This window comes from Pan paniscus, chromosome 4 (genome assembly GCF_029289425.2).
Source record: "Pan paniscus chromosome 4, NHGRI_mPanPan1-v2.0_pri, whole genome shotgun sequence".
NCBI lineage: Eukaryota > Metazoa > Chordata > Mammalia > Primates > Hominidae > Pan > Pan paniscus.
In genome coordinates, this window is record NC_073253.2 from 66764436 (window position 1) to 66786964 (window position 22529).

Genomic DNA, 22529 nt, shown 5'->3' on the forward strand with positions numbered 1-22529 from the left:
ATGCCACTCTAAATATTTGGGTACAGGATTTTATGTGAATATAAATCTTAATTCTCTGTGAGAAATGTCCAGCAGTGCAATTGCTAGGTCGTACAGTACTTAATATGTATAGTTTTTTAAAGAAACTGTTTTCTAGAGTGACTATAGCATTTTACATTCTCACCAGCAATGTATGAGCAACACAGTTCCTAGTTTCTCTACATCCTTGAATTTGCATTGTCATTATTGTTTATTTGAGCTATTCGAATAAGTAGGTAGTGAAATCTCAGTGGTTTTAAAAAAATTTTCCTACTGGCTAATTATGTTGAACATTTTTCATAGGCTTATGCTATCTGTATATTCCCTTCAGTGAAGTGTTCTTTCATTTATGTTTGGCCCTTTTCTAACTGAATTGTCCTTTTACAGTTGAGTTAGGTGTTTTGTTTGTTTGGGTTTTTTTCAGACGGGAGTCACGCTCAACCCAGGCTGGAGTGCAGTGGTGCAATCTCGGCTCACTGCAACCTCTGCCTCCCGGGTTCAAGCGATTCCCCTGCCTCAGCCTCCCAAGTAGCTGGGATTACAAGCACGCATCACCATGCCTGGCTAATTTTTGTATTTTTAGTAGAGACGGGGTTTCACATGTTGTCCAGGTTGGTCTCGAACTCCTGACCTCAGGTAATCTGTCTGCCTCAGCCTCCCATAGTGCTGGGATCGCACCTGGCTATAGTACTCTCAATACAGTTGAGTTCTGAGAGTACTTTATATATTCTAGATACAAGTCTTTTGTCAAATATGTGGTGCCTTCATCCATTTTTGTTGCTATAAAGGAATAGCTGAGGCTGGGTAATTTATAAAGAAAAGGGTTTCATTTGGCTCACTATTCTGCAGGCTGTACTACAAGCATGGCACCAACATCTGCTTCTGGTGAGGGCTTCAGGCTGCTTCTATGCATGGCAGAAAGTGAAGGGGAGACAGTGTGCAGAGATTACATGGCAAGAGAGGAAGCATGAGACAGGGGAGGGTGCCAGGCTCTTTTCAACAACCAGCTCTTGGGGAAACTCCTTGGGAACTAGTAAAACCATAACTCATTCGTTACTGTGAGAATGGCACCATGCCATTCATGAGGAATCTGCCACCATGACCCAAACGCCTTCCATTAGGCCCCACCTCCAACATTCAGGATCAAGTTTCAACAGGAGGCTTGGAGGGTCAAATATACAAACTATACCATGTAGTTTGCAAATATTTCCTCTTGCATATTTATGAAAATTTTCTCCTGTTAGCTGGCCTTGAAGGCTGCACTGTCTACTCCCATAAGGTCTAATGATGATCCTGAGGTCAATAAGTTCTAAAAAACCGTCTTTTTTTTTTTTTTTTTTACCATCACTAGACTGGTGACCTAAGGAAAGGCAGGACCATTGCAGGTGAGTCCTATTTCTGTTAAAAGCTTATTATGGACTAAGTACTGGGTTGGACCTAAAGGATTAAAAGGCATGCTCTGTCTTCAGAGGGCTAGTTTAGGGAAGGAGACATTTAAATAAACCAAATACTAACGATAATCTGGCATGCTAAGTACCAAGACAGTTTTCCCAGGGTATACTTATCACAAGGGAGAGAATCTAAGATTAGGCAGCTTGGGAAGTCTTACTGGAGAATGCCTTTCAAGTACAGTTTAAGGAAACATTTTTTTTTTCATAGTTCACAGCAGGTCCTTTTCCATATTACAACATATTTTCCAACTTGTCCAAATTTAGTTCTACTCTCCTTTCACCATAAATTAATAAAAAAGGCATACACGTGGATGAGGAGCACTTTGATGATTCTCTTTAGGGAGTTCCACATGGTGTTCACACGTTCATGTGTTTCTGTCTATGCATTTTGCAATACCTGCCAGTTAGCTCTAAAACAGTCCCAAGATGGATCTGAGCCCTTGCGGTATCTTGGCACCTTTTCTGTAAAATGAAGATATTGGAATGTCTATCTCACAGGATATGAGGATAAAATAAAATGATAAAATAAAAGCTCTTAAAAGGTGACTGACGCATAATAAATATTAGATATTTTTATTATCATGATGCAAAATCCATTCGTGTTATCTCCAAGTCCACCATCCACACATTATAAGAATAGGGCAAAAGTTATACAGTAACAAATACAGAGAAGGCAAAGGATATCTTACCTAATTTTCCTAACAAGAGGGTGTGAAGATGTCGTGACATCACCATGGATGCAGAATGGCCTTATCTTCACATAGGAAAGTCCCAGGTGTTAGAAAAGGTGCTGTTCATCATAAAAGTTTTAAGGGGAAATGAAAAGGTGGTGAGTGCAAACAAAAGCTTGGGACAGAGTTGGGGCATCTACTTCAGTGGAACATAACTCATTGTTAGTTTTTTAGCATAGTTTATGGGTCTTTCCTGTATGATAAAAAAGTCCAGGCAAGAAGTGACTGGTGACCACATACAATAATGAATTTGAAAATATTAAAATTGTAATTTTTAAATTGTAATCTTGTCTCTGCAATATATGCTGAGTGTTACCACACAGTTATTATTTTACAGATGAGGAAAGTGAGGCTCAGAGAAGCTAAACCCCTTACTTACTCAAAATCACACAGCCAGCAATAGTCAAGAGTGGAATCCCAACTAAGCTCTGGCAGACTGAATCCTAAACTTTCCGTACACCGAAGAGCCACACGTACTGCTGGCTTCCTTCCCTGACTTCATTATTTTGCCTAACATCAATAGCATGAACCATTTATTCATGATTGCCCTCGGTGAAGCCATTTTCTCATTCGTTTAGGGGAAGACATTGTTTTCTTTATTAATGAGAAGAGAAAACGGTTAACAAGAGTTTGTGTCCCTAATTGAAATGATTCTTAAGATGAAAAGATAGAAAAACATGAAACCCTGCTTAAAACAAAAAGCTAAAATCAGAATTTATGGAGATGGATCAATCCAACAGTAAAGAAATCAATTTTTCCTTCCTTGTCGTTACTTATATTCATCTATCCTTTATTTGGCATTAATACTGTCAGGCATGACAAAAACAACAATTTACATATTAATAAAATCTAGAATTGTGCTGTGCAACGCAGTAGCCACTAGCCACATGTGGCTCTTGAGCCCTTGAAATGTGCCAATCCCGACTAAGATGTGCCATAAGTGTAAAATATACACTGGATTTCAACTAGTATCTAAAAAACAGAGACAATATTTAATATTTTAAATCACATGTTAAAAAACCATTTTGAACATAATGGATTAAATAAATTTAAATTAATTTCACCTGGTTTTTGTTTTGTTTTGTTTTTTGAGACAGAGTTTGGCTCTTGTTGCCCAGGCTGGAGTGCAATGGTAAGATCTCGGCTCACTGCAACCTCTGCCTCCTGCGTTCAAGCGATTCTCCTGCCTCAGCCTCCCGAATAGCTAGGATTACCGGCATGTGCCACCACGCCCGGCTAATTTTGTATTTTTAGTAGAGACGGGGTTTCTCCATGTTGGTCAGCCTGGTCTCGAACTCCCGACCTCAGGTGATCCGCCCGCCTCGGCCTCCCAAAGTGCTGGGATTACAGGCGTGAGCCACTGCGCCTGGCCACACCTGTTTCTTTTCACTCATTTAATGTGGCTTCTCCAAAACGTAAAATTACATAAGTGGCTTGCATTTGTGGCTCGCATTATATTTTCATTGGACAGCACTGATGCAAGATGAAAAAGAGGGCAGAGTTACACTGAAAGGTAGCACATTTTCTTGAAATTTCTGGAGGGGAAGGTTAAAGGGAAGAGAACGAAGCTTGTTAAACGTAGGTGTGACCTACTGTGGTAAACACCTAGTGTGAATTAAAAAGAGGGGACACATATTTTGATTCCGTTTCTACTCCCTTCCCCCGATGCTAACGGAGCAGGTGACAGTCTCCCAGGGACCACTCCTCAGCAGTCCGCGGGTCTCGGCCGGAGCCGAGTCATTGAACACACCTGTGCGCCAGCGAACCCTGGCGCAGGGTCCACGCCCCCTCCCCCCGTGTTTTTATTTTCCGGGCGTCAACTGTCGGTCTCGCACGTCTCTCCTGAGAACTACCGAGTAGGTCGGGCCTGCCTGTGGTAAGCGTCCCCCTCACCCCTCATCCCCCCAACCTAGCCCCGGGAACCGAGATACCCCTGCCCGAGCCTGGCTGCGGGCCGGCAGGTGGCCGAGACGCCACTCGGCGGGCGGCCTGCTGGGCCCGGCGGCCGGCCAGCCGCGAACTGGAGGAGCCTCGCGGGCGCGTCCCGGGCCTCCGGGCCGCAGGGGGCCGCTGTGACCCGCCTGCGCCCCTGCCGCGCCGAAGGCGGGGAGCCGGGTTTTGGGGGAGAACTGGAAAGCCGAGGGTAGCCGAGCGGGGCGGGCGCTCTGGAGCGGCGGGTCCTCGGGCTGCCGTCCGCTCCGCCAGAACCACCGAGCAGCCGAGCCGGGGCCCGCCGCCCTCCTCCTCCATGAGGCCCGAGTGAGGCGCGGCGGCTATAGCCGACCCGCGGCGCCTTCCCCCCGCGTCCTATCGCGAGCGCAGCGGCAGCGGCCCCTGGAGGAGGAGGCGGAGGAGGAGGAGCATGTCGGACGGTTTCGATCGGGCCCCAGGTGCTGGTCGGGGCCGGAGCCGGGGCCTGGGCCGCGGAGGGGGCGGGCCTGAGGGCGGCGGTTTCCCGAACGGAGCGGGGCCTGCTGAGCGGGCGCGGCACCAGCCGCCGCAACCCAAAGCCCCGGGCTTCCTGCAGCCACCGCCGCTGCGCCAGCCCAGGACGACCCCGCCGCCAGGGGCCCAGTGCGAGGTCCCCGCCAGCCCCCAGCGGCCTTCCCGGCCCGGGGCGCTCCCAGGTACGGAGCAGCTCTAAGGGCCCCAGTCCTCCTTGGCGAACGCTTCCCCACGGGCCTCCACGCGTGCCGAGGCCCGACGCGCTGTCTGCGGTCCCCACCCCCGGTTCCCCGAAAGCATTCCCCGAGAGGGCCGCGTGACCGGGTAGGGACGGGCCCGGAACCGGGTTTGGAAGGTGTCTGCTGGAATCCTTTGTGCGCCTGGCTGGGGGAGGGGCCGGGTGCGCGGTCTCGGAGTTCGCGGTCCCGGGAGGAAGTGAAAATCGCCTTCCCTCAGCAGCCCTCTAAAGCGAGACCCTAGCGAGTAACCACCTCTTTTCCACCGACCCCTTTAAAACGACAGAGAGGAAAAAAGCTCGCAAGCACTCATTTGAGAGGCAGGTATGCCCATAACGGAGTCACAGCAAGTCTATTGTTCCTTTTTGTAGGCTGTCTGTACACATTCCGGCGATAACCATGAATTTCATGATGGTTCCTATTTAACTCTTAAAAACAGACGCTTTTCAGATGGTTTTTCAGTATATAGCAAGTTGCTGTACAAAGGAAAGAATGCATCTGACGCCCCGTTTTTTTTTTCTTTTGCAGAGCAAACGAGGCCCCTGAGAGCTCCACCTAGTTCACAGGATAAAATCCCACAGCAGAACTCGGAGTCAGCAATGGCTAAGCCCCAGGTGGTTGTAGCTCCTGTATTAATGTCTAAGCTGTCTGTGAATGCCCCTGAATTTTACCCTTCAGGTTATTCTTCCAGTTACACAGTAAGTACACCCTTTTTCCTACAACTCTGGGTTAATTTACTGGAATAATGTGGTTGTTACTTTGTTAATCAGAGTATGTTTGTGCTTTCTGTACTACACGTAAAAAAAATTTTTTATTGTGAATGTTTTGAATTATTGAACTCAGAAGGAAACAAAGCTGATTCAGAAATACATTTTGTAGTTATATTCAAGGTATTAGAATGTAAGCTTGAGATACACATCTGTGTTCTTGTTTCTAGTGATTATTCCATTATGTTAAAATAGACATAGTTTTGATCCTAATTATTGTATGCAGAAATGTCCTACGGGGTTGTGATAAAGTATTTACATAGGTATAAAGAACGTTTAAACTTTCAGTTTTTCTTTGTCACTTATATAACAACTTTAAAAAATAGTCACTTTTCTTAAATAGCCGTACAAAGCGCAGTTGGAATATGTAGAAAGGAATTTGTTGTACTGGATAAACCCAGATGAGTAAATGCATAGGGATTAATTATAGAGAAGTGGGAGGGAATCATTGGAGAAATGATTGATGATACTTTAGCTTAAATCCTGTCTTTCCTATCTTCTTAGTTTTATTGAAGTATAGCAGAGAATAGTGTACTTAAGTGTTAGCTCAGTCTCATAAAGTGAACACTCAACTAACCAGCATCCCAGTCAGGAAATAGAACATTATCAACATCCCGAAAACCCACTCTGTCTCCTTCCAGTTGTCCAAGTATAGCACTGTTTTGACTTCATAGGATAGTTTTGCCTGTGTTCAAAGTTTATATAAATAAAGTCATATAGAATATATTCTTTCTCACTTTCAATATCAAGATTACTCCATATTGTAGCATATAATTGGAGGTGACTTATTTTTATAACATTCCATTGCATGAATATATCCCATTTGTCTGTTGATGAACGTTGGTAGCTTTCACTCTTGGGTTATTGTGAATAGGGCACATTTTGTGTCTTGCTGGCTGTATGCCTTTATTTCTGTTTGGTATATACCAAGGTATGGAGTTGCTGGGAGTTAGGGTAGCCAGCTTTAGCAGAGACTGCCAAGTAGTTTTCCAGAGATTGTTCCACTGTACATTCTGAGTAGTGTATGATTTCCAGTTACTCTGCTTCCTGGTCGGCACTTGGTATTTTCTGTTTAACCATTCTGGTGGGCATATAGTATCTAGTTGTGGTTTTAATTTGTATTTCCCTTATAACTGATAATGACACACCTTTTTTATTACCTCTTTTTGGCTCTCCTTCCATATTTGACAGTAAAAGTATGGAAAAAGCTGTGTTCCATGTTTTAGATACTCCATGATTCTTATGCTGTATAGGAAAAAGCTTTGGGATTGGAAAGAAAAAGATACAGGCATAGCAGGAAAAGCAATTGATATGGGGTGAAAAAGGCCATCTATCGTGTAAGATAGAAATGAGAGCATCTTGAGTTCTTGCCAGAAAATTGTATTTAGCTCACACAGGAAAAGAACCATTAGAGCACTGTAAGAGGTTGAATAAACTCTTAAGGATGCTTGTTCTAGCAGCTACAAGCAGGTTCCCATTTATTTTCTTCCCTATTGACTTGGGCTGTTTTATGATGGAGGGATACAGGGGTGTGTTTGTGTATGTAATAATCGTGTATCAACTATTTTTACGTGGTTCAAGTGACTTTGGGACTGTCGAGCAGTATATAAAGTCATGTTAGTCCACCTACTTTGAGCCACTGCATCTTTTAGGCATTCGTTGCCATCCTCTAATAGATCAGCACCTCCTGTGCTCAATTTACCAAAACAGATTGCAGCCTGGCACCTGGAAACCTGTGTGGCCTGCAGGTGTCTTCTCTAGCCCTGAATGGGTTTGTTTTTTCTTTAAGTTGTTTTATTTAATTAACCAATACCTAAATTAGATATTAGAAACTTGAATGTTCTGGTTTGTCATAAAATCTGGCCTTAGTGGACTGGCATTTTGATACAGCAAAAATTGGTGGGAGCTGAGTAGAGGCATTCTCTTTAGATGGAGTCTATGAGCTCTAATTTGCTTTCTGGCTTATTTCATTCATTTGTAATCTACCTGAATTCTACAGGCATTCAGGCTTACTACCCCTGTTCTGGTATATTCTCTAGGCTTACTGGTTTACCCTAATCTTTACCCATAGTTAAGGCTAAGAGAGTTTTTCTCAATCCAATTAGTCACAGAACAGCAGGATCCTTTTTTCCCCCGACTCTTAGGATAAGCTCCTGTTGCAAAGGAAACGTTTCCTTTTAGTAGCCATAATCCAAAGTTAGCTACATTCACTCATTCAACAAATAGTCAAGTACTTATCATGAGTCAAGCACCGGTGATACAGCAACAAACAAAATGGACAGAAATTCCTGTCTTCATGGAGTCTCTATTCTAGTAGTCTCCTGGCTCAGTTTCCAGACATTTATTGAATCTGCTTTTGTTCTACACATGAAAATCTATTTCCTGGTATCCTTTTTCTAACAGCCTTTATGGTAGTCTTCTGCTGTGCTTTCTTAACTCTTTCAAGGCACCAAGCCCTTTTATCTTCAGTTCTTCCTCTAATCCTGCTGCTAGAATTTCCTACTTTCCATGTCTTCTTACCAGTGAGTTGCTATATCCATTTATCCCTGGCCATTGTTTCTTCTCAGACAAACCATTATGACTTGAATATTTGTCACAGTTCACTTACCAGAGCCAAAAATTTAACATAGGAATTCATAAAGCATTGATTAAGAGACAGAAGTCCCCTTCCTCCCCTGCAAAAAACGAGCTTTTTTTCTAACAGAATCCCTCTTCAAGTTACTTCCCAGTTTTCCTTCTGCCTTACAGTAGTATCATTCTCCAATAGGTAAAATTATTCACTGTCTCTCACTGTTCAGACCTCTGCAGTCTGATCTCCCTAATTGTATTGATACTATTTTTGTGACTGATGTTCTTCCGATTTTTAGATTTATCTTCCTAAATCTCATTTTAAAACTTTGAGCACTGTAGGATCTATTCAGTTTATAAATCCCCATGTGCCAGGTCCTGTGCTAGGTGCAAAGGTACCTTTTTAGTCTATCAGAAGCTCCCTCCCATTTTTTTAAGAACTAAGTATTTGAGGTACTAGTTTTGTTCTTTTTTCTCTCTGAGTATAATCTCCTTCACTCCCGAGACTCTGCAATGATAATTCTCTTCCAGATTTCAACCTATGAATTTATTCTGTAGCATTTGTTGTTATGAGCACCTCTTCTCCCCCTACCTCTTTGGCTTCTGTGGCAGTACTTTCTTTATCCTCCCAATTTGCAGATCATTGCTTTTCCCCTCAGATGACAGTTGGTGACATTCTTTCTTCCATTTTATTACCTCCTTTGCTAATCCCGCCTATTCCATAGAATCTATCACTTATTTATGTGCTAATAACCCTGACATCTAATTATTCCTTTGAACTCTAGTGAACTCTAGGCATACATTTTCATTTATTTGACCACTTCTTGAGGACCTCACATTCAAATGCAAGTATAAAATCTATACACAGTGTAAGAATTATTTATCTCATGCGAATCTCTTCTAACTAGCTGCTTACACTAAGAACTTGGTGGCATATTGACTCACCTCTCCTGCACACCCTTGCCTTAAATCAATCCAGCTAGCTAAAGTAGTCGTGACTATATTCACTCTCTGTAGTGTCTGATCAGTTTTCTTTTATTCCCACGGTTCTGTAATAGGTTCTCATCTCTTGACAATGTATATAGAGTACCTACCATGAAAAAGTACATTTTCTATTTCTCCCAATCTCCCATAGAATTCTAAGAAAAATAAAACTTGAAAATATCCCTGTTTGGAAGCCATTTGACTCCACATTGAAGACTGAAGAAATTTGTGGCTTTAAAAAATCTGGTGCTAGAGAAGTAATGCAGGCTTTGATTCAAACACGTTGGAGTGCCTGTCTGTTCCAAATACTCTATGCCTCCTTTTTTTGCTTAAAATGGCAGGCTCTGGATCCTCTGTTCTGCTATATTCAGAGCAGTTCTACTTTCTTCTTTTACTGATCAGATTTTACATTTTCTTAAAAGAGAGTTCTGTTGACTTAAAAAAAAAAAAAAAAGATTGCAAATCAGCGCTCTAAGCAGCATTTTTGCCACAAAGAATGACATTTGATGGAAACAGGAAATTAGTACTTTCAGCTGGGACCCGTACCTTTGCCTTTCTGCTGTTCCTTGTCATTAGTAGTGGTAGGATACTACAAGTCTGTAAAACTAGTAACTGTATATCAAAAACTTAAGACTAATTTTTAGTTATAAAATTCACGCATGTATGTAGTTAACATTAAGTATATGAATGTGTACAATTATGCCTAACTGCTTTCACAATTTTATAATGTCAGTATTTATAATGGGAACATTTTCTCACTCTAGAGGTAAGTACTGTTGTCTCTTGTTTTCTTAAATGGCTATAATATTCCGTTATACAGATATATGATAATGTATTTAACCAATTCCTTGTTAATGGATTGTTACGTGGATTTTTTGGCAATGAACATCTTTGTACATAAAATTGGGTTTTAAGCTTTTGTCCTTTATTTTGAGTTTCACATAGAGGTTAAAAAATAGGCTTTGTTCTGCACTCAGTTCTTCTAATCAGTTTTGTGACCATGCACAGTCACTTAAGTTGGTGCATGGTCCTTCCTTGTTCAAACCCTCTTTCCCCCATCCTGTTTTTCCTACTTCCTTAAGAGCCAGTTTCCTTAATTTGGCCCCCAAAGCCCTCTAAGATCTCCTTATCTGCCTCATTGACCTCATTAGTTACCACCCATCCTCAGTTTCTGTATTCTAGTTATTGTCTTTTTCAAAGTTATTAGGCCTCCTTGGGGCCTGTGTGCTTCTTGTGCCCATAGAAAGAGAATATCTTTCCTTAGATATTTGTATGGCTGGATCTTTTTTTCTTTCTTAGTTTATATATTAACTCTAAGAATCTTTACTTGGCTTTTTGCTTTTTTTTTTTTTTTTTTTTTTTTTGTAGTATATTTCAACTTCTGAATGTGTCTTCCATCATGGGGTATAAGCTCCATGAGAGGAGAGCCTTGTCTGCTTTATTCATGGCAGATATTCATGTCATGGCAGTATCCCATCCCCTAAGACAGTCTTTGGCACTTAGTAGGTACTCAGCAGCCACACCATTTTGAATGAATAACCAAAGTGACTTAACTACTCTGTGCCTGTTTCTTCTATGCAGGGAGGATAGTAATGCTTACCTCAAAATGTTCTAGGTTAAACAAGATGCAGGCAAAGCCCTTATGGTGTCTATCACATATCATATATGCAGCTGGTGGCTATTAGCTTATTAACTGGAGTACCATCCTAGGTGCCAAGAAATACAGGCTTTTATCATTCATTTTGGATGCTTTTTATACTTTAGTCCCTTTATGTATGAATACATGGCTGTTGCATTTGGAATATGACTCAGTATTCTCCTAGAAATTTAAAATGTAATTCATTTGTTGAACATTCTGTGCTTTACTATGTGCTCTTCACCAATCTAGGTGAATTTGATTAATTCACTTAATCCTCAGAGTCACAGTGATAATATTTATGATTAGTAAATAAATTCATCAACATTAATACCTCCTATTATAGTAGAATGTTTAACTTGAATTCAAATGCGTGACAAAAATCTAATGTATTAGAGTTTATCCTTCTATTCAGTGAACACTATATGTGAATGAAAAAGGCACATGAATCTGCTATTTCTGCAGCTGGTTTTACTTCCTGACTGCCTCTCATAGTACATGCAACTTTTGCTAAGTATCACTTCAGTCTCTGAAGATACATAGGCCGGGCATGGTGGCTCTCGCCTGTAATCCCAGCACTTTGGGAGGCTGAGTTGGGTGGATCATTTGAGGTCAGGAGTTCGAGACCATCCTGATCAACATGGCGAAACCCCGTCTCCTCTAAAAATACAAAAAAAAAAAATTAGCTGGGCCTGGTGGTACATGCCTGTAGTCCCAGCTACTCCGGGAGGCTGAGGCAGGAGAATTGCTTGAACCTGGGAGGCAGAGGTTGCAGTGAGCCAAGATCTTGCCACTGTACTCCAGCCTGGGTGACAGAGCGAGACTCCATCTCAAAAAATAAAAATAAAAAATAAAGATAAAATAAAAAGTGTACAACATGACCTCCAAATGGTGGTCATTTGAAGTGGTAGCACTATAGTGGTCCATATTCATGCTGCTGACAAACACATACCCGAGACTGGGAAGAAAAAGAGATTTAATTGGACTTACAGTTCCACAAGGCTGGGGAAGCCTCAGAATCATGGCGGGAGGTGAAAGGCACATCTTACATGGCCGCAGCAAGAGAAAAATGAGGAAAAAGCAAAAGCGGAAACCCCTGATAAACCCATCAGATCTCGTGAGACTTATTCACTATGACAAGAATAGCACCGGAAAGATTGGCCCCATTGATTCAATTACCTCCCTCCTGGGTCCCTCCCACAACACATGGGAATTCTGGGAGATACAATTCAAGTTGAGATTTAGGTGGGGACACAGCCAAACCATATCAAGCACCAACAGTAAAGGAACAAGTGGACAATTGGCAATGTTGGTCTTTCTCCTAAGACTGTGTCCTGGGCCAGGCGCAGTGGCCTGTAATCCCAGCACTTTGGGAGGCCAAGGTGGGGGAATCACCTGAAGTCAGAGTTTGAGACCAGCCTGGCCAACATGGTGAAACCCTGTCTCTACTAAAAATACAAAAATTAGCCAGGCATGGTGGTGCATGCCTGTAATCCCAGCTACTTGAGAGGCTGAGATACAGGAATAGCTTGAACCCGGGAGGCGGAGGTTGCAGTGAGCCAAGATTGCACCACTGCACTCCAGCCTGGGCGACAGAACAAGACTGTCTCAAAGAAAAAAAAAGACTGTCTTTCTCCAACATGGAGCATTTCTAAGGGTGTTTTGACCATGTATGACTTTTTTTTTCTTCTATGCACTCACTGACTTTAGAACTTAACCCCTTCACAAAATGCTTCTGTTTTGTAGTCATAACTTTTTTATGTGGCTTTTCATTTACTCTGTTTGGAGAAGGTTAAATTTCATACAAGCAGTGTAGTTATTATTAGATTTTAACTGTTTGGTAAACTTTAAAGCGCTTCGGGTGGTATTCCAGGTATTGAGATGTGAAAGTTGTTGCTCAAGTCTATTATCTTTTGTAAAACTCGCCCACTCAGCCTTCTGCCATTAACGAAAAGGTTGGAAACTGCCAAAGGTGACAGTGGTGGAAACAACATTAGCTGGAAACTACTGCTGCTATCAAGGTTTTGTTAGCAACCTGGATGTAGCAGCCAAAAGGTCTCCTTCCATTTATACCGTGATGAAATTTTAGTTACTCTAGCAGCTTTATGGCATTTCTTTGCCCTTGGGGATTCACAGATGATAAACCTTATTAGGTTTTTGTTTTTGTTTCTTTTTCCCCAATAAAAAAGTTGTCAACATTTGCAGAAATACAGAGAATGGTATAATGAATCCTCATGGCCTCAACAGTAAGCTACATGTGGCCGTTCTTGTTTTTATATCCCTAGTCCATACTTCCCCTCCCACTTTGAAGCAAATCCTAGATCTTATTTCATTCGTAAGTGGATCAGATTCTTAATTTTTATATTGGCATTGTAGTGAAATATTGGTTTAAACTTTATTCCTCAGCCATCTTAGAAGTTGACCCAGAATGAGAAGACAATTCCCTATTTAGCTAAACAGAACCTTTCTGCTGTTAATTATAACACTTCAGCTTTTAGGCAAGGAAGAAAAATAGCTCAATTGACAATTTTATTGATGAACATAAATTTTTATCATGTGAGGGATCTTTAAAAAAGCATTTGTGCTAGAGACATACCACCTTGTGTGTTTTAGCCAGTTGCACAGATTAAATTTTTTTTTTCATTTTTGATCTGTAGGAATCCTATGAGGATGGTTGTGAGGATTATCCTACTCTATCAGAATATGTTCAGGATTTTTTGAATCATCTTACAGAGCAGCCTGGCAGTTTTGAAACTGAAATTGAACAGTTTGCAGAGACCCTGAATGGTTGCGTTACAACAGATGATGCTTTGCAAGAACTTGTGGAACTCATCTATCAACAGGTATGTTGGCTTATAGCATGCAATGACCTTCAGATAGCTTCCTTGAAGCGTAAGGATAGTGGCTACTCCTTGAGGGAGACCAGATTCATGATCACCTGCCTCCACACTTACTCTTTATAGTTTCTGGGAGTTCTAAGTCTGTCTTGTATAAAACTCTTATAGTTAGGGATCCAAGGGTAGAGCCAGACAGGATTACAAGTTCACATGTGTAGTCAAGGTTCAATATAGGCAATATTCACCTGTTTAGCCAAAGCTTTATACAAGCAGTATAGTATAGAAGGTGATATGGGCACTGAAAATGAAGGCTACATAAGTGTCACCCCCACCAAAACCCTGCCCCTTGTTTTGCAGGCTCTGAAATTAGCAGTACCAGAAAAGACTGCAATTCTTTTCCCCTATGTGTTGAATTGAATAGTAGTATTAGAGTAGGGGAGGAAAAAAATTGAGAGAATTTGCTTGCCTCATAAGTAGGTCTTTAAAAAAAGAAAGCCAAACCATAAAATGTCTTGTCTTAACATTTCTGCTTGCCTTTGCTTTCTTTTAAAATTTAAGGATTTCATCTTAATTCCTCGAAAGTCTAATTTAGTCAGTTGAAATTGTTTCATTATACAACATTTAGTTTTTATCCCAGCATATTGGTCATTAACATATTAACGCTTTTTTTTTTTTTTTTTTTTTTTTGATATGGAGTCTTGCCCTGTCTCCCAGGCTGGAGTGCAGTGGCGCAGTCTCAGCTCCCTGCAACCTCCGCCTCCCGGGTTCAAGCGATTCTCCTGCGTCAGTCTCCCGGGTAGCTGAGATTACAGGTGTGCACCACCATGCCCAGCTAATTTTTGTATTTTTGATAGAGACAGGGTTCCATCGTGTTGACCGGGCTGGTCTCGAACTCCTGACCGCAAGTGATCTGCTTGCCTTGGTCTCCCAAAATGCTGGGATTTTACAGACATGAGCCGCTGCACCTGGCCTCATTAATGCTATTTTAAAAGTGAAAAATACAGTAGACAACACTGGCTTAACACAAAATTTCTTAGTCAGTGTGAGACTGGTCAAAAAAAATGGGCCATGATCAAATGTAAACTTTAGGTTCTTTAAGTCACTGTTACAAGAGCAACTCAAATTTGGAATATATGGAAGGGAGATTATAATGCAAATTAATGATTATTTTCTATCCTAATGTTTCATTTGGCTGCTTTTCCAAGTTATTCTGGATGGTTACTGGACCCCAAGATTACCTAGCCAACTGTCAGTTTTGAGGAAGCACCTGAGATGTTAGGAAGACAGAACTGCACTGTTTGTCCTCATTTCTGCTTTCTGCTGATAAATGGATTGAAAAGGAATATGAGATAAGAAAATGAAACAAATGTATTTATTTCTTGCTGCCTTTCTGGCTTCCTCCACTATTTAGTTTCAGTTATTCAGTAGGCTGCGTAATTACACTTATTCAGGGCTGGACAAAGGGTCGGTAACCTGATAAGCTTCAACTATTTCTCTGATTGTCAAATATGTAGTCAGTATGTTTAATGTTTTAATATTCTATGATCAATGATGCATAGGTTTATCAATAGCTGCTAAGTTTCATTGAGGTAATTTATGGAAATTTACTCATAGCAACTAACAAGCGAGGAAGTATTACAAAAGATGATAGATTAGGCCAGGCGCAGTGGCTCATGTCTGTAATCCCAGCACTTTGGGAGGCCGAGGCGGGTGGATCACCTGAGGTCAGGAGTTCAAGACCAGCCTGACCAACATGGAGAAACCCCGTCTCTACTAAAAAAAAATACAAAATTAGCTGGGCTTGGTGGTGCATGCCTGTGATCCCAGCTACTCGGGAGGCTGAGGCAGGAGAATCGCTTGAACCCGGGAGGCGGAGGTTGCAGTGAGCCGAGATTGCGCCATTGCACTCCAGCTTGGGCAACGAGCGAAACTCTGAATCAAAAAAAAAAAATGACAGATTAAATACACATTCAACTCTGATATCTCCCAAACACCACTAAAATGATACTATGGGGATTTTTAAAAGGCGGAAGCTCATAGGGACAGAGAAGAGGAAAAGAAAAGCACTAGTTTTGAAGACTAGAAAGCAGGTGGGTGAGTGGTACCTGATTTGGCAGATCTAACGTTGAATTCCAAGCCAGTGGTGGTAAAGCTGAGAATCACCATGACTTACAGTGCAAAACCTAAAAGGTTCTAAAATAAGGATGGAATGAGGATAAAAGGATTGCTTGAGAATCTAAAAAGTTAGACCATCCAGATCTTTTTACACTGACCAGCCGGTTTGAAATTTTGTTGTAACCCTTCTTATGAAATTAACAAAGGACGTACTCTGTCAAAAAGAGGAGTTATGCCACGGATGAAGACATGGGAACCAGGAAAAGGAACTCTACAGGAGAGACTAAGTGAACTGTCCAGATGATGGTTCAAAGGAGATCTCAAAACAGTAGCAGCATGCATAGTAGGTCTGAAGCAGCCAGGCTTCACTGGACTAGGTCAGAAGGCTCCAGGAAAGACTTCCGTAATAAGATGAGCACACATGCTGTAAGATATAAGAAGAAATTTACAGAGTAGTGAGTTTAGGGACAAATCAATGAGAAGAATATAAAAGTGTAGTAAAAACTGAATCTAGGGAAAACAAAGTTGTGCAAAAAAAGGTAAAAGCAGTGTAATACATGGTTCAGCTATAAATGAAAACACAGCAAATGAATAAAATCATAACCATACTGTGATAGCAGGAAATAGTAGAGTGGGGTGAAATTAAGCAGGGTGAAAGCTAAAAGCTCATCTTCCATGATGGGAAACTGTAAGTTGAGTATCCCTTATCTGAAATGCTTGAGATTTCAAGCATTTCAGATGGATTTTTTCAGATTTAGCATATCCAGTATATAATGAGATACCTCAGGGAGGGTACCTAAGTATATTACAGCTGAAGGGGGTTGACAGGGTCTTTTTTCCTTTGGGGATGCTGAATAAATTATGTGTTGTACACCTGTGTTTTGACTGACCTGTCACATGAGGTCAGGTGTGGAATTTTCCACTTTTGGCATTATGTGGACACTCATATTTTCTCATTTTGGAGGATTTTAGATTTTTGGACAGGGATGCTCAAGTTGCAGTAAGAAATAACATCTAAACTGAAAAATTACATAGTGCGGAGATATGGGGGTTAAAACATTTTTAGCTGAAGAAGTCAAAAGTGGTTGTCTTTGGGAGTAAAACCGGGATGTAAGTAGGAAACTGTTGAATGACAGGCCTTATAGAACTTGTCTTTAAATCGTGTTATAACACTAAAAAGAAGCTAAAGGAAAACATGCAGTGCCAATAATGGGAAAAATGTAAGGGTGAACCAAGTCTTGGGTACCAGCTAAACATACATGATGTCAGGAGAAATCACTCTTTCTCCCTTAATGTGACATATACTGGCCCCATGTGAGCAAGGAAATAATTAGAAATAAAAGTTAGTAAGTAGACCCAACATGGAGTCAGAGGGGTAGCAGGACATTTGTTAGATCTAGATTCTATGTTCAATTACATTTGTGGCCAAGTCCCTTAGCTTTTTTTTTTTTTTTTTTTTTTAAAGATGGGGGCTTTGTTTTGTCACCCAGACTAGAGTGCAGTGGCGTGACCACAGCTCACTGCAGCCTTGAACTCCTGCACTCAAGTGATCCTTCCACCTCAGCCTCCAGAGTAGCTGGGACTACGGTGCATGCTACCGTGCCCAGCTAATTTTAAAATTTTTTTATAGAGATGGTGGTCACACTGTGTTGACTAGGCTGGTCTTGAACTCATAGCCTCAAGCGATCCTCTGGCCTTGGCCTTCCAGAGTACTAGGATTACAGGCATGAGCCACTGTGCCCGACTTCTTAACCTTTTAATGTGTGTTTTCTTACCTAATATTAGATGGTAAACTATGTTCTCTACTATTCTTTAGAAATTGCAATTAAAGTTAAACTTGCTGAACACTGCTTCAGTTATATCAACAATCTTTGATGTGTAGTGTTTTCTTACTGTCTTTTTTTCTTTTCTGTTTTTAAGTAGCTTAGCTGTTTTCATTTCCCCTTTACCCAATCATTCTTGGAGTGTTTAAGTCTTAGTTGCTTGTGCCAGTTACCATTAATCACCTCTTTAAAGTCTAACTGAAGCTCAGGGAGGTTTACTGATGTCCAAAGTCATGAAGCAAAATGCCAGGGAATCTTGTCCTGGACTGCCATACACTAAAAAGTCTGTGCTTTCCTGCCCCAAGAAGCCCCACTGGTCAACAGTTTGGCAATATTCTCATTCATAATTGTCACTGTGCAGTTGAGGACATGTACAGATTTTCTGCAAAAAATGGGTTAGCATCAGGAGACATTATCTCTTCGCTTTCTTGTAGCCTCAGGTAACTGATGGGTTTTTTCTTTTTTTTGTACTTTTTTTGTACTTATTGTGGTTCTTGCTGTAAGGTTGGGAGGGAAAGTGAATTTAATTTCCTTAAGCCTAACAATAACAAAAGACTTGTATATATGGTCAGTTTGGGGAGTCAGTTTTTTCTTCTTTAGAATGTTGCTGTTAAGTATTTGCATTAATAATGATGTACCTATGTCATATAACACTTTTCTTCTTTTTAAAAGGCCACGTCTATCCCAAATTTCTCTTATATGGGAGCTCGCCTGTGTAATTACCTGTCCCATCATCTGACAATTAGCCCACAGAGTGGCAACTTCCGCCAATTGCTACTTCAAAGGTCAGTGTAAATGTGAAATTAAAGGAAAACTACTTCTAAATATACTAGAATTTGACCATTCCTCAGACCATATATTATAAAAAGCTGCAGGAAAGAATAGGGCAGCCTATTCTTATGTGCATTATATTTGAAGTTTATAGTTCAATATACCAGTCTTTTTTCTGTAATGGTCTGTGAATTTGGTTTTGTGTTTAGAAAGATCTTTCCTTTTCCAAGATCTTAAAAATAAACACTTAAGTAATTCTTATTACTTTGGTAGCTTTGGTTTGAATAAGGATCTAATTTTATTTAGATTAGAATAAAAGTGAATAATCCATTTTTCCTTATTGATTTGAATTGCCACTTTTATCACACTTGCATTATTTGGGTTTTGATTCTGGATTTTCATTCCATTTATCACTTATTCTGTTCCTTTTTATTACCATACAATTCATACAATAGCTATTAAAAAGATTTTTTTTTTTTTTGAGATGGTGTCTCACTTTGTCTCCCAGGCTGGAGTGCAGCGGCACGATCTTGGCTCACTGCAACCTCTGCCTCCCACAGGTTCAAGTGATTTTCCTGCCTCAGCCTACCCAGTAGCTGGGACTACAGGCACCCGCCACCATGCCAGGCTAATTTTTGTATTTTTAGTAGAGACGGGTTTCACCATGTTGGCTAGGCTGGTCTCAAACTCCTGATCTCATGTGATCCACCCACCTCAGCCTCCCAAAGTGCTGGGATTACAGGCATGAGCCACCCTGCACTGCCAAAAGCTATCATTTTTAAAAATATCTTAGGGTAATTAGTTTTTTGTTCTTTTGTGGAATTTTTTTTTTTTTTTCCGAGACCGAGTCTTGCTCTGTCACCCAGGCTGGAGTGCAGTGGCTCAATCTTGGCTCACTGCAACCTGTACCTCTGAGGCTCAAGCGATTCTCGTGCCTCAGCCTCCCCAGTAGCTGGGATGATGAGTGCGTACCACCATGCCCAGCTAATTTTTGTATTTTTAGTAGAGATGGGGTTCACCATGTTGGCCAGGCTGGTCTCGAACTCCTGACCTCAAGTGATCCGCCTACCTCAGCCTCCCAAAGTGCTGGGATTACAGGCGTGAGCCACCACGCCCAGCCTGTCAAATATTCTTTGCTATGCTTGTTTTGTCTAATGAACTTTAGAATCAGTGTTTGAAATTACACAAGTCTTGCTAGTATGTTAGATATTTTGGAGATAATACTCAATTTATAAGCTAATTTAGAGAAAATTAGTTTTCTTATAATTTGATGTCTTCAGTAACAAGGTTATTTTCAAGTTTATTATAGTTCGTCCATTAGTTTTTTAAGTGACTTTTAATGATTGCAAAGCATTCCATTGTGTGGTTAAACTGCAGTGGAACAGAATAAAGATTCTAGAAGTAGACCCCAGAGACCCTTGAAAATTCAAGCTGTTGATAAAAAGGATAAATTGTGCTGGTAGCATAACTGGATAGTCATTTGGGAAAAAAAGATGAGTTCCCATCTCACTCTCTGTGCTGAAATCCCAAATATGTCAGAGACTTATTAAAAGTGAAATGATAGGCGGGGCACAGTGGCTCATGCCTGTAATCCCAGTACTTTGGGAGGCTGAGGTGGGCGGCTCACCAGTTCAGGAGATTGAGGCCATCCTGGCTAACATGGTGAAACCCCATCTTTACTAAAATTACAAAAAAAACCCTAAAAATACAAACAAACAAACAAACAAACAAAAAGGCTGGGTGTGGTGGCGGGTACCTTTAGTCCCAGCTACTTGGGAGGCTGAGGCAGGAGAATGGCGTGAACCCGGGAGGCGGACCTTGCAGTGTGAGCCCGGATCACACCACTGCACTCCAGCCTGGGCGACAGAGCGAGACTCTGTCTCAAAAAAAAAAAAAAAGTGAAATGATAAATGCTAAGTGGGAAATTGGCAAGTAAACAGAAATCTTGGCATGGTAAAGACCTTTTAAACAAGACATGATACCCACAGGCCCTAAAACAAGAGATTAATACATTTAGTTACATATTGATTGCAGCATTTTGGGGGGAAGGCATACATTTGTGAAGTAAAAATCAGATAGTGTATAACACATGGCAATGAGCTTATTTATTTAATACGAAAAGAGGGGCCTCTTGGGAATGAGTAAGAAAAAAATAGTATCTTTTTTTTTTTTTTTTTTTTTTGAGACAGAGTCTCGCTCTGTCACCCCAGGCTGGAGTGCAGTGGCGCGCGATCTTGGCTCACTGCAAGCTCCGCCTCCGTTCACAGCATTCTCCTGCCTCAGCCTTCCTAGAAGCTGGGACTACAGGCACGCCCGCCACCAGGCCAGCTAATTTTTTGTATTTTTAGTAGAGACGGGGTTTCACCGTGTTAGCCAGGATGGTCTCGATCTGCTGACCTCGTGATCCGCCCGTCTCGGCCTCCCAAAGTGCTGGGATTACAGGCGTGAGTCACCGCGCCCGGCCGACTAGTATCTTTATAAAAATACTTGGAATGGGCTGGGCGCGGTGGCTCACGCCTGTAATCCCAGCGCTTTGGGAGGCCGTGGCGGGCGGATCACGAGGTCAGGAGATCGAGACCATCCTGGCTAACCCGGAAACCCTGTCTCTACAAAAAATACAAAAAATTAGCCAGGCGTGGTGGCGGGCGCCTGTAGCCCAGCTACTCGGGAGGCTGAGGCAGGAGAATGGGGTGAACCCGGGAGGCGGAGCTTGCAGTGACCAGAGATCGCGCCACTGCACTCCAGCCTGGATGACAGAGCCAGACTCCGTATCAAAAATAATAATAATAATGAAAATACTTGGAATAGCCCCAAATAGATATAGATACAGTTCGGAAAAATACAAATGTCAAAGTTATAAAAAGATATCTAACCATACTTATAATTAAAGAAACACAAATTATAGCTTCTGTAAAGATTCAGAGTGGGTACTTGTAGGCGGTAGGACGCCAGGAATGCTCACTCATATTTTTCAGTGCTTCTCACCCCCGGCTGTGCCTTCGAGTTACCTAGATACTTAAAGCCGAGATCCTGTCTGAACCCTTTGAAATTCTGGTGTAATTAGACGAGGTGGAGCTAGGACATGGTTTTTTAAAGCTTCACAAGTGATTCTACTGTATAGCTATGATTGAGACCCACTCTTCTCATTGACTGTTAGCCACCATATGTGCTTCTGTAGTACTGTAATCCTGTCAAAAATAATGTGGAGAAATACTAGTGAGCTAACAAGTAAAAAGCAAAGCATAATTCTGCTACCCCTTTAAAAAATATATACATACTTTGAAAAAGATGGAACGGAAGTTACCTTCACAGCAGTTATCTCTCGTTTTTAGTAGTAGTACAGGTGACTTTGTTCTTTATCCTTTTTCTGTTTTAACCTTTCCAAAATAAACATACATTGCTTTTATAATTGAAAATCTTTAGCTTAAAAATTTGACTTTTCACCTAGTCAATTATGTAGGTATTTATGTTTGCATGTACATAATCATATCCTAACGTACAGTCTGTCATAGCATTTTATGAAAAAAAAGTTATTTCATCAACTCTTACCGACAAAGTTGTAACAGAAAAGCAGCCAACAGGTGTTTTTAAATAACTGATTTGGCATTAATTAACTGATCTCTTCCATTATTAACCAGAATGTACTATCTATAAATATCCCAACTTTTTTCTGATGAGGAATTTAATATGTACAAGATGATAACAAATATCTTACCACATTTGACTTAAACAGAAGGTGTTGCTCAGTTAATATACCTCGTAAACATTGGAATTGGCCACGTAAGCACAGTAAGCTGTGCTGGGGTTTCGTGGTTGGCAAACTGACCCAGAGTCAATTACTGAACAAGAGGTAATTTATTTTTTCTTTATTAAAAATTGTTTACAAAGTCAACCTAAACTGGCTGCGTGGAAACCATTCAGTACCCATAGCTTTTCCCTTTGTCTTTAAAAGGAAAACTGTCATAACCAGTTTTGTGAAGCAAGTTACTTTCCCAGAGTTTTCTCACCTTATCAATAAAGATTAAAAATACTTAATAACAAAATGATAAACTTTTACAGTCCATTTAAAAAATCTATGTTAGTAACAATATCTGACACTGTAGTTCACTTATGAAGGCAGTGACAGGGTTATTGTGCCTAGTTTAGT

General features: G+C 41.1%; 1 protein-coding gene across 4 annotated transcripts in view; it reads left to right on the top strand.

Annotated features, from left to right (window-relative positions):
• The first annotated feature begins 3537 nt into the window (after positions 1–3537).
• The window catches only part of PAIP1 (poly(A) binding protein interacting protein 1), a 31681-nt gene continuing 12689 nt past the window's right edge, over positions 3538–22529 (top strand). Inside the window, exons 1-4 of one of the 4 annotated variants that reach the window (XM_055112396.2) lie at positions 3538–3713; positions 5410–5579; positions 13494–13679; positions 18284–18396. In XM_055112396.2, coding sequence (XP_054968371.1) covers positions 3677–3713; positions 5410–5579; positions 13494–13679; positions 18284–18396 — 506 coding nt within the window. In that variant the 5' untranslated portion in view covers positions 3538–3676. Of the gene's footprint in view, positions 3714–3765; positions 4077–4208; positions 4828–5409; positions 5580–13493; positions 13680–18283; positions 18397–22529 lie in introns of those variants that run through there. The other 3 variants (XM_008963358.4, XM_003811008.5, XM_003811007.5) reach the window with 3 other exon arrangements.